The 12,701-nt window shown below is 51.2% G+C and overlaps 1 protein-coding gene across 1 annotated transcript in view; it reads left to right on the plus strand.

The window, feature by feature from the left end:
• Positions 1–12,701, plus strand: part of SIPA1L3 (signal induced proliferation associated 1 like 3) — a 211,652-nt gene that overhangs the window by 128,277 nt on the left and 70,674 nt on the right. The window contains exons 4-6 of the mRNA XM_081807589.1: positions 1,376–1,395; positions 3,497–3,791; positions 11,678–11,866. Of these exons, the coding sequence (XP_081663715.1) occupies positions 1,376–1,395; positions 3,497–3,791; positions 11,678–11,866 (504 nt within the window). The remainder of the gene's footprint in view (positions 1–1,375; positions 1,396–3,496; positions 3,792–11,677; positions 11,867–12,701) is intronic.

Here is a 12,701-nt window from a genome sequence, read left to right on the forward strand (position 1 = left end):
GCGGTGCTGAGGATGCAGTGAGCGGAGCCTCATCCAGCGCTTAGCTTGGTGCCTCACACAGGGATGAACTCGCCAAAGCCTCGAGCCGCAGGAGACGATAGGCATTATTTAGCATCTGTGTGCTGGGTTCAGCTATGGGCCAGGCCCTTTCTAGAGCCTGGGGATACAGTATTGAGCAGCTTAAAACTAAGATCTTGTCTTCCTAGCACTTAAGTGGGGGGAAGGCAATAAAATTAGATTAATGTGTGAAGTATATAAGGTGTCCTAGGGTGGCAAGCGCTATGGAGAAAAGTAAAGCAGGGGAGAAGGAAATAGTGACCAGGTCACAGGCTGCATTTTCAATAGGGAATGGCCTGGGAGGGCCTCCTAGGTAGGTGCCATTTGAGTACTGGGCTGAAGGACAGAGCTGTGTGGAGATTGGGGACAGTGTTCTGGCACAGGGAAGAGCAAGTACAATAGTCCTGAAACACTAAGGAGGAGGAAGGAGTCCAGTGTTGCTGGGACAGAGTGACTGAAGGAGAGTGGAAGGAGCCCAGGCAGAGAGGTGATGGGGGTAGATCGTGTGGGACTTTGTGGGTCATGGTGATGAGGACTCTTGCCTGCACCCTGAGTGAGATGGAGCCACGAGAGAGTTCTGAGCAGTCGAGGGCCCTGATCCCACTCGGGTGTTCACAGCCTTCCTCTGGGGGACAGACGTGGGGCGATTGGGAAGCAGGGAAACCAGGGGGGAGGCTGCTGCACTAGTTCAGGCAGGAGGTGATGATGGACAAGTCTAAGTTGGGAGCCCATGCGTGGGGGAAGAAGCCAGCAGGTTCTGGATCCCCTTTGAAGGTGGAGCTGTTGATGTTGCGAAGGTGTTAACACCAGGGAGAGATGGGCTTCCTCTGTCACGAGGTTCGTCAGTGCTGGTGGGGCAGTCGCAGGAGACAGCATAGCCTAATGCAGAGGCCACAAACCCAGGCAGCTAAGGGGCCAGGCAGCGACTGAGCAAAGGGCAGTCCCTACTCAGCCCCACCTCACTGTAGGCATGCAGGAAATGCAGGAAAGCCCATTGTTGCCAGCCTTTTCAATTTTTCTAGATTCTCCTGAAATTAAGTTCGTTTCTGTTTTTTTTTTAATGTGGATTCTCCTCATTTTTAAATGTCGACAACTGTATTGATTTGGAATTGCTTATAACTGCCAGTGACAGGCTTTAACGACATAGACGTTTATTTCTCCAATATAAAGAAGTGTGGAGGTCAGCAACCCAGGGCTGGTATGGTTTCTCCTCAGCATCAGTGGAATGCCAGCCTTAGCGCATGGCCTCCAGCCCCCAGAGTAGTCTCCTGGCCCAAGAAGGCTGCTGCAGTTCCAGCTGTCTCATCCACGTTTCCAGGCAAAGAAAAAGAGGAAAGGGTAAGGGCAAAAAGATCTCCTGTCAGCCCCTTTTAAAGAGCTTTCTCATAAGCCCCATCCAACCACAGCTTCTATCTACAAGGCAGGCTGGGAAATACAGGTTTTTAGCCAGACAAATCCCCTAGACAAATCCCCCCTCTCTACTCGTAGGGGATTTTTCTTGAAAAGGAGGAAGGGAAGAATAGAATGGGTAGGCAGCTAGTACTCCACAGCAACGAGTTAAAAAAATTTTTTTTAAACCAGTGTCCTAGTCAAACCTAACAAAATGTCAACTAAGTCATTCAATGGGATTCAGAGCGCGTGCAGTCTCTGGAGCTCCATTGTTGCGAGTCAGACAGCCCAGGGTTTGGGATGTCTGTGTCATAGCTTATTAGCTATGTGTCACGTTTCACTCATTGGATTCTGTATCCTCACGTGAGGAATGTTGGGGTGATTATAGCAGCATCACACGCCCCAAAGCAGAAGCACACAGAAATTGGAAAATAAAAGGATGGGCGGGGGGAGTTCCAGGCAGTGGCTAACCTGGAGAAAAGAAACTTGAATAGTTGTGAACCTTTATGCACCTGGCAACCTGGGTTAGGGGATAAGTATTTAAAAATTGACAAGGCTGCAGGGAGAAGTGAACAGATCCACAATCAGTGGGAGACGCTGACACGGTCTCTCTGAAATTGACAGATCTAGTAGTCAAAAAAATAAGGCTGAAGAGGATTTGAATAACTCAATCAAAACCTGATTCTACTATATAAATGTAGAATCAGGTTTTGATTGGGTTATTAATTATATGTTATATATAATTATTAATTTTGTACCTAACCAACAGATAGCATGTTCTGTTCAACTCACACATTCTTTTCAACTCACACATGGAAATAGCTACACGAAAGACTGTGGTGAGGATCATATAAGATTGTACGTTAAAACAGTTCTTCACTGGGCAGGTAATAAGTACTCATCATGGAGCTTCAAAAAAAAAAAAAGCCATTTCCTTTCAAAAGTGGACTTCTTTGGAGCCCTGGAAGCTTATAAATAAATTACTCATTGGTCATTGTTTATTGAGTGCCTACGGTATGCATTGGTGGAAAATAAAACAAAACAACCCGTACAGCTATTTCAGGAATGAGCTGCTATCTGTGGAGCAGATAATTCTTCTGTTCTCTGACCAGCTGTGGAGATGGCTTAACCCGGTGCAGGTGCTGGTCTGACCGGTGCCGTTAATTAACACACATTATTTGGGCCTTAGATAAGCCTTTGATTCACTAAGAGCACCTTGTGAGAACAGGAACCATCAGTTAAATATTCAGAGCACTGGGATGGGAAGGAATTCCTGGCAGTGGTTAGATGTTGACCTCGTGGACTTGGGTTAAGACCGACTGCTGGTGGGTTATCTACCACAGGCAGGAAATACTTGGGTTATACATCAGGAAGAAAACGTTTGCCTGGAAGGATTATAAAATAGCAACATGTTTAGAGAAAGAGGGGAGACAGCTGTTATTTAGGGAAGAGAAGAGATTTGCTCTGTGATTCAAAGGTTCCATCACCGCAAGGGAAGAGTAGTTTAAGTGTCCTAGCTGTTATAGAAACGTGGCTGGATAAAGGTGATGCCTAGGGGCTTGAATCATGGTCCCTTTTCTCTGACAAACATCATGCCCTTGGATGATAATAGTATTTCTTTCGTGCTTACTGTGTCCCCGGCCCTGTGCTAAGTGCTTCACGCTTATTAACCTATTTAGTTTTGACCACCATTTCGGGAGGCCAGTCCATCCTTACTGATCCCATTTTACTCACGAGAATGCTGTGGAGCACCTTGGCCTGGACCATCCATCCAACCTAGTGGCAGACCCCGGATCTGAGCCCGGCAAGCAGCTCCCTGGAATAGAATCTTCACCACTTCATGGGGCCAATCAGCAGCTAAGCTAACGATGAACATTTGCAAATCTGGGATAATCATAGCGAGGCTGGGTTCTTACCCAGTGCCAGACACTGCACTGAGCATTTAATATGTGTAGCTTCATTTCATCCTCACATCCACTCAATGAGTTATGGGTAGCGTCAGGGCCCCCCATTTCTCAGATGAGGGAACTGAGGCTCTGTGACTTGGCAGAGGTGGCACAGTCCGGTCTTGCAGTCGGTCTGTCAAGTGTGGCCGTGACCAGGAGGTGTGTGTGAGCAGGATCCCACGGGTCGCACAAGAACCTGCCCCGGGCCTGGCCCATCACCCCTCCTTCCAGAGAGCTTACTCTGAACTCCCCCGCTCTTCCCTCTCAGAACATGCCAATTACTTTGGTGTGGACGAGAAGCTGGGGCCAGTGGCGGTGAGCATCAAGCGGGAGAAGTTGGAGGACCACAAGGATCATGGGCCGCAGTACCAGTACAGGATCATCTTCCGGACCCGCGAGGTAGGTCGCATCACCGTTGTTAGCTGCTCACCTCTGTGAGGCCTTAGTCTGCGCCGGGTTCTGCGGGCACGTGCTTCCCCTTACATCTCACGTAAGCCGGTAACCTCCTGAGGGCAGTCCTGGAAGTCCCTCCATTTTACAGAAGAGAAAACTCAGACTCAAGAGAAATTCAGTGACTTGTATAGGATCAACGAATAAGGGGCCAGGCCAGGATTGGAACCTTGGAGAGCCCAAGATTGCTACACGTGCAAGAGGTTCACTCTCGTTAGCATAAGAAATAAAGGGAGAGCCATAAGGGATTCTTTCAGAATCTTGAGATGTCCTGCAGAATAGAGAGAATTAAGGCAGCAAGCCTCGGGCAGGGCAGGAATTGGGGGATCTCAGCCACAGCAGCCACTGCTGTCAACGCCGTTCACCTCACAACACTCCCGGTGCTTTCAAGTCTGAGTAGAGAAACCCGTTGTCCTGGGTTGGTCGTAGGTCTTCGCCTAGATTAAATGTCAGCTGTGGCTAGGGAACAAGGCCTGCTAGGGGCACCCTGCTCAATTAGGGTGAATTGTAATGGACAGAAATCTAGTTCTAACTGGTTTAAGCCAGAAATAGAATTCATTGGTTCATATAACTGCAAATCTGGGGTAGGACTAGCTTCAGGCATAGCTGGATCCAGGCACTCAAATGATGTCACCAGAATTCTGCCCTCTGACCGCTCTGCTCCTCTAAGCTCTGCTTCTTCTCTGCATTGTGAATGTCATTCTCTTTTCTGCCACCAGCAAGCTCTCTCCATGTCATGGGAAAATGAGACTGGTGGCTCAGCTCTTCTGCATCTTTATACGTTCTCCTCCACAGGGGAGATATTTGCTGCCAAATCTGTGGGGAGGACTCGGATTGGCTCTGCTTGGATCACATGTGCTCCACTGGGTCTGGGGGCAGGGCAGGACACTGTGATTGACAGTTCTATCAGACCCACCTGGAGGAGGCAGCTGGGGAGTTCTTCTGCCAAAAGAGGGGAGCTGGGCTAGCAAAAACAATAGAGACTTCCAAAAGACCCAAGTAAGGACCACCTTTCCAGAAAGGGGGTGGTAGTCATCTGGGCAGGCCCACCAAAATGGGTCTCCCTCAGCCCTGCCTTGCCCCATCTCCCTTGTTCCTGGCCTTTGCCCAGATGTGGGAACCCAGCAGGCCACCGCCGCCAGGGGCTTTGGGTGTGGGGCCAGCCGAGCCTGGACGTCATCCAGACTGGCAGATGCTGTACCAAGGGCCCTAGCCCATCCCCTCATGACGACCCTCTCGCTGAGGAGGAATGGGATGGCACTGAGGCTTTGTGGCAATTTAGAGGAGGTGGCCCCCAAACCCCATGCCCCCGACCACAGGTGGTCACCAGCCCCTCTGCCTCCCAGCCCCCTCCCCACTCTCCTTACCTTTATGGCCAGATGAACACCAGGGCAGAAGGTGAGGTGACAGCTCACACTGCTTCAGATTGTGTCATGACATCCAGGGAACTGCTGGGTGAGATGACAACAATCAAACAGGAATAAATAATATTTGTTACAATGACTCTGATGTTGCCGATCTCCTTAACGCTGTGTCATGTACCAGCTTTACCCTTCGTGTATCTTCACACACTTAAATGTCCTGACAGTTGCATGGTGAAGGCACCGTTTGCCCCATTTCTGGAAGACGAAACAGGCCCCGAGAGGTTAAGGGACTTGCCCAAAGCACCCTCCGGAGTCCGCCTGTTCTCCGGCCCCCGCTCAGCTGCCTCTGGGATCCCGCTGACTCGGCTCAGTCTCCCCGACAGACCCACTGCTGAGTTACAAACTCACCTTGGTGCTAGCGCTGTGGTGGTGGTGGTTTTTATTAATAAAAGTGGAATACAGAGAATGAATTTTTTAAAAAACCAGCCTGCGTCGCACGTACCGGGGCTCCTGAGACCTGGGTGAAGGGATCCTAGGTCGGGGAGTAACATTTTTGCTGTGGTTGCTCTTCAGTAAGTTTGAAACCGGCTTAGTGCCGTGCCTGCTTCCATCCACTTCCGAGCCCCAACACCCACAAAACTTGCCTCCAGCCCTCCCCGGGGTGGGGGTGAGGCTCTTGAGGCTCAGGGCCGCAGGTCTGGGATTCGTTCACTCAGCCCTGCTATCTGCCACCCCTGCGCTGGGCACTGGGAGCACAGGAGTGAATGAGGCAGCAGAGATGTTTGTGGGACTAGACCCTCGTCGGGGAGGCAGGCAATACACACATACTTTAGTAAATCACACAGTGTGGTAAGCGATGACAAGGTAGAAGGTAAAGCAAGGAAGAGATAAGTGTGAGGGGTGGTTCAATTTTTTTTTGGCAGAATGGTCAAGGGAGGTCTCACTGGGAAGAGAACATTTGAGTAATGACCTGAAGGAGTTGAGAGAAGGAGCCATGTGGACATCTGGAACAAGAGCATTCCGGGCCGAGGGAACAGCCAGGGCAAAGGTCCTGAGGCAGGACCGTGTCTGGCACATTGGAGACCTGGTATGGAGTCCTAGTTTGGCCGCCCACCCGCTGTGAACGTGGGCCCCTGGCTTCTCCCTTCAGAGCCTCCGTTGCCCCCTTGGGAATCCCAGTCTCACAGGACCGTGGTGTGGGCCCCGAGGTTACACATACAGGCAGCGCCAGGCCTGGCACTCGGGGGGAGCCCAGTGAAGTTAGTTGGCAGGGAGTCTCCGTCTGCTGTCCCCATGTCACATTCCAGGCAGGCCTTTTTCTGCCCCCACAGCCTCAGCCTTGAGCCCGACTCCTTGTGGAGCTGCCCTACTGGGCACTCGGGCCTGAGGACCTCCTCATCTGGGGTTGAAGGGAGGGCAGCGGCCAGCAAGGTTTGCCTCGCCTCTTGCTCGAGCCCTTCCTGTGGCGGCGGCAGGGCGGACAGTCACGCATCCAGCAGCAATAATAGCTAACACTCACAGCCAGACACTGTCCTAAGTGTTGCGTGTGCGTGGAGCCTTCAGGTCCTCTCAACAGTCTCATGATGTGAGTCCCGTTGTTCCCATTGTGCAGGTGAGGGTGGGAGATGGAGGCCCAGGGAGATCATCATTTGTCACGGTCCCCAGTGGCAGAGCCAGGATGTGGACCCAGGCTGCCCGGGGACCGAGCCCCGAGCCCCGAGCCCAGGCTCTTAACCGCTCGGCACCCTGCCTGTTGGGTCGAGTTTGAATTCTGGCTCTGGGAACAGACAGCCCTGGTTTTGGTCCAGCTCTGCCACTCACTGGCCACGTGACCTTGGACAGATGGCTTTGCCTCTGGGCTTCTCGGTTTTTTCATCTGTAAATAGGCTTTGTGCTGTTTGCTCCCCATCTCCGGGAGCGGCCGAAGGTTCTCTTGCATCGGCACACAAGGCTGCAGGGCAGTGAGTGCCCTGGCTGTCGCTCTCCCCCACGAGGTGGCCGTGCCGGGGAGCGAGGGTTGAGCTCACGGGCAGAGTTCTGTCCTCCTGTCCACATGCACAGATCTCAGGCTCCCGTAAACCGAGGTGTGGGGTCCAGAGTGAAGGGCTCAGGCTGTTTTCCGAGCCAGCAGACCGGCCTGCCCCAGATGGCCACCCCCGGCCGCCAAGCAGACAGTCAAGTGGGTCCCCATCTCCCGGCAGATGGGTTGTGAGCATTGGCAGCACTGAGCTTCCCACCAGGGCAGGGACAGACTGGGAGCTGGGCTTTGGCACCTCACGCCTGAACATCGGCACCCCCCCACCCCCCAGCCTGGACAGGACGAGCCCCGGGCCAGGGCTGCCCCGTCCCGAGCCCCTTGCTGGCCTCTCCCTCCCAGTTCACAGGGAACCCCAGCCAGCCAGGGGCGGTCTAGTTTCTTGACCCAACAGGTTCCCCTTAGCCCAGCAAACACGAGTTTTTGACAGGCTTCGGTTTTGTTAGGGTTAGAGGTTTGAATTTGTCTTTTCTTTTTAATTTAAAAAATAATAGTCACTCGGGCACCTGGGTGGCTCAGATGGTTAAGCGTCTGCCTTCGGCTCAGGTCATGATCTCAGGGTCCTGGGATCGAGTCCCGCATCGGGCTCCCTGCTCCTTGGGAGCCTGCTTCTCGCTCTGCCTCTCTCTCTCATGAATAAATAAATAAAATCTTTAAAAAAAAAAAATAATAGTCACTCATTAAGAATTTAAGTATATAAGTGTACGAAGTAGAAAAGGGAGAGTCTCCTATTAAGTGAAAAAAGCAAGGAGCAACAGTATATTGACTAGGACCTCGTTTGTGTTCAGGAGGTAGCTCTGATTGTGTGTGTTTATAGAAATAATCTCCAAAGAGTATTGTTAAATGGGGAGAAAAGCCAACTGTATCTTCCTGTTAAAGATTAAATTTAAATTATTAACTATGCATATGCCTTTGTACAAACACATTTGACACGTGTGTATCCATAATAATGTCTCTTATGTATTGAGCGCTCACTGTATACAATGCTGAGCACTGCACGTGGACTATCTTATTGAATCTTTACAAGCCTGGGAGGTAGGTGCTATTATCCCCATTTTATAGATGAGGAAACAGGCACAGAGAAGTTAAGCATCTTGCCCAGGGTCACACAGCCAGGGAAAGGGTACAGTCAGGATTTGAACCCAGGCAGACAGACACCTCAGTGACTTCCCAGGAAACGTTCCTGACGGGTGCACCCGCTGCCCAACAGAGAAGGGGATGCATCTGAGTCAGGAACCAACATTGAACAACCTGTGCAAATCAAAACCTCCCGGCTTACATGGCCTTGAGGTCTTCTTATGGCTCACTTGACTGGTTATCCTCCGTAAGATGATGACAGGTGTCATTGAGGGTGAGATCACGCAGGGCCTTTCAGCCTGAGCAGGGTGTATAGATTTTATTTGGAGAGAGATGGGAAGCCACTAGCCCATTCTATGCAGAGGAGAGGTGTGGTCTGACTCAAGCTGCTGTGGGAAAGATGGACCTGGCGGGGGGGAGGGGGGAGCAGCGGGTCGGGAGCAGGGAGACCAGGAGTAGGGCTGTTATCATAGGCCAGGTAGGTGATGACGGTGGACAGGACCAGGTGGAGGTTAGAGATGGCTGGCCACTCGTTGCATCCTGCCAGTGCCCTACTTATTATCCCCAGCAGACAAGGAAAGGCTGGGAGCTTTTCAGGTCGTGGCTTTTGGTTAAGTCTTCAGAGCCAGAATGTAGAGGGGCCACCTGTCTCTAGTGTGGGAGAAAGAATGAGGTGGAGGACCATGCTTCCCCTTGGGCCCAGCAGAGGGCGCTGTGGGCCAGTGTCAGCAGGATACAAAAACGCTGATCCTGTTGGTGCATTCTTTGAAACCCACTGTCCCAGGGCTTCCCAGACCAGCAGGGCAAAGCACCCGTCATCATTGCTTTTCATGATCTGTTTCAAGATCATGATAAGAGAGTACTTGTTTATTAATTACTGGGGCCAGAACTAGGAACTCCCAAACACGAGATCATCATTCCATTCCTTCCGTGCATGCCTCTTGCCCAGGTCCTTTTTGGAAAGGGTGGGCTGTATGCTTAGAGGCGACGTCATGACACATTGTTTTTGCCACCTCCTGTGTCAACATGTTCACTTAGGGCCAGCATGTTTTTCCAGTTAACACTGATCCTCCTTAGTCTTTAAACCATAGCCTCAAGTGTGTTCTGGGTGCTTACAACAATCGCCTCAGGGAGGATATTTTTACTGGTATTGCTGCAGACCCCCCATTGTGCTGTCTTGGGGGGCGCTGGAGCTGCAGGGCCTGGCCCTGCCCATGGCATCACCTGATGGCCAGCTCACGTTGTGGACAGAAGCCAGAGCTGGTGCAACAGGGACACGAAGCAGCTGGGGTTCTCAGGGTAAGCGGGGCGTAAATTGGTACAACCACTTGGAAAACTTCGGTAAAATTGAAGATTAACATGCCAGGTGACTCAGCAGTTCCTCTCCTGGGTATAAACCCAAAAGAAAATGTGTTCGTGTGCACTACGAGGTGCTTCTGTGAGTGTTCCTAACAGCAGCGCTCATAGTTGTCCCAGCACTGGAAGCAGTTTCTGTGCTCAGCGGTAGACTGGATTACATCTGTTGTGGCAAAACATCAGCTCCTCCCAGCAGCGTGGTCGAATCTCGTATGCAAAGCATTGAGAGAAATAAGCCAGATACAAACGAATACAAACAGCATGAAGCTCAAAAACAGGCAGAAATAAATTGTGGAGTTAGAAGTCAGGGTAGGGTTGCCTTTGGGGAGGAGGAGAAGGGATTTGGGGGGCTGAAAATATTTATCTTTTTGATTTGGTGGCGATTACCTAGGTGTTCACTCGGTGGTAATTCCTTTAGCTATGCTTACATATGTTGCGTGCTTTTCTGTATGTGGATTATACTTCCCGGTAAAAAAAAAAAAAAAATTAAAAACCTTCAAAGAAAAAGGTCATGAGTTTTGGAAAAGTCAGGGCTGCATTGGAATCCTGGTTCAGTCACTTAATTTTGGTGACCTTAGAGAAGGCACCTAACCTCTCAGTGCTTCAGTTTTTGTTTTTGTTTTTAAGATTTTATTTATTTATCTGTTGAGAGAGAGAGAGCACACACATGTGTGCACACGGGTGGGACAGAGGGAGAGACTGTCCAGCAGACTCCCTGCTGAGCGCAGAGCCCAACGAGGCGCTCGATCCCACAACCCAGAGAGATCATGACCTGAACCGAAATCAAGAGTCGGACACTCAACCAACTGAGCCACCCAGGCACCCCAGAGCTTCAATTTTCTTAGCTGTAAAATGGAGATAACAAAACCTCCCCTGAACAGACCTATACATCGAAATAGATAATTACTCTTGTACCTTGAATATAGCACGTTCACAAATGGGACTTTGTTATAAAGGTCTGTCAGAAACTGCTTTGTCTGTAAACCTGAAAACCTGACTAACCATAGCTAGAACACATAGAGGGTTGCTTTAGTTCTCTAATGAGAAGTCTGGAGGTAGGCAACTGCAGAGATAAACTTCTCTGTGGTTTTTTTGTCTCTTTCCTCATGATGATAAGATCATAAGCCACAGCTCCAAACATCTTATCCTCACACCAATGTCCTTAACAAGAAGAAATGGGCAGGTGGAAAGGCTTTCCTTTAACTAAGGGAAACAGATGTCCCCAGAAGTCCTTCCCAAGCTGAATGCCCCTCACGTTTCATTACCTGGAGCTAATCATGTGGCCCACTATAGGAAAAACTTGGAAAGCACCATCTGGGAAAGGGGAATGAGATGGCCGTGATTGGCTGACTCAGGTTTTCAGTCCTGGCTACCCATCAGAATCCTGAGTGGCATTGAAAAGATTATGTGTGTGCGTGAGTGTGCTCACATGTGTGTAAATACACAGCTGTATAAATCTGAATACATACATGCACACATACACATCCCTGGGCCCCACCACAGACCAACCATGGTAATACGTTTACACATACTGGAACGAAGGCAGAGTGTTCATTGAGTGCTCGCCTTATGGAGCCTGTTTTATTCATTATACTTCTTACTACCTGACATAATCTGTCTCCCCACTTAAATGCCAGTTGGGTGGGGGCAGGGGTCTTTGTTTCATTCACTGCACCCAGAACAGGGCTGTACTTCGGGGGCGCTCAGTTGGTATTTGTTGAACGGACGAAGGTGTGCTCTCATCAGCTTAGTCCTCCCAGCACCTTTCGGGGCTGTGATGCCGTCACTGTACTCATTTCATGAAAGAGAAGCTGAGGCCCAGAGATTTGAAGGCGCTCATGATCACACAGGGAAGAGGCAGCAAGTTCAAGTCCTGGTCCAAACCCAGGGCTGGCCCTGGGGCCCAAGCTTCGGACCATCGCACACGTTGCTCTGAGAACAGGACTCTGTTCCCTTCCTAGGTCCCAAGAGCCTCCTAACCTGCCCTTCTCTCCCTGAAACAGCTCATCACCCTGCGGGGCTCTATCCTGGAGGACGCCACCCCCACCGCGACGAAGCACGGGACAGGGCGGGGCCTACCCCTGAAGGACGCCCTGGAGTATGTCATCCCCGAGCTCAACATCCACTGCCTGCGGCTGGCTCTCAACACTCCCAAGGTGACCGAGCAGCTGCTGAAGCTCGACGAGCAAGGGGTGAGCTGGGGGCCAGCGTGGGGGGCCACCGCAATCCATCCTGGTACCTCTTTCTGTCTTGGTCTTTGTTTTTTTTTTTTTCTTTTTTTCAGAGTAGAAATCCGCCGAAGCTAGTTTCAGTAAAAGGAGGGATCTCTTGTCAAATACCAAGGGTGCCAAGAGCAGGGATGTGCCAGGTTCTCAGGAGAAAAATGAGGATGAGACAGCCACTGGGGTGTGTGTGTGTGTGTGTGTGTGTGTGCGTGCGTGCGTGCGTGCATGCGCACGCATACGTGTTCGTGTTGGTATTCCCTCCCCCTCTCTGCACATAGGCTCCCTCTGCTTCTCCACCCTCCCACAGCTCCCAGAGTGACTTCGAGAATGACAGCTACCTGCAGACCCCAGCTGGCTGACTGTCAGTCCCAGGAGAGCCTCTGACTGGCCCACACTTAGGTCAGGTGTCTGTCCAGAGTCCAGTCCCCTGTGACCAGGGGAATGAGCGAGACACAGAACAAACATGTGATTGGAGGCCCACCCCCTAAAAACAGTGTTGACTGTGCTGAGCCCTGAGCCCTCGAGAATTTCCTTTTGCAGAATCTTAGCCAGTTCCAGACTACCTGCTATGGGAGCCAGCCAAGGCCACGGTCTCTTACTCTTGAGAGAGTGGTGTGGCCCTCTGTAGAGAGAACAGGAGCCCGCTGCACGGACACTTCGTTGTGCCTCTCTGAAATGGGAAGGAGGGAGAGGACAACGGGGACGTGCCCCCTGCGCCTCTCTCCTTCCTCTCTGGCTGTGGTGCTGGATGGCTGTGCGACCCCGGCAGCTCCCTGGGTGCCACGGCTGAGAAAGCCCCTTT

Source organism: Leptonychotes weddellii, chromosome 16, assembly GCF_054177405.1.
Source record: "Leptonychotes weddellii isolate Sample4059 chromosome 16, ASM5417740v2, whole genome shotgun sequence".
NCBI lineage: Eukaryota > Metazoa > Chordata > Mammalia > Carnivora > Phocidae > Leptonychotes > Leptonychotes weddellii.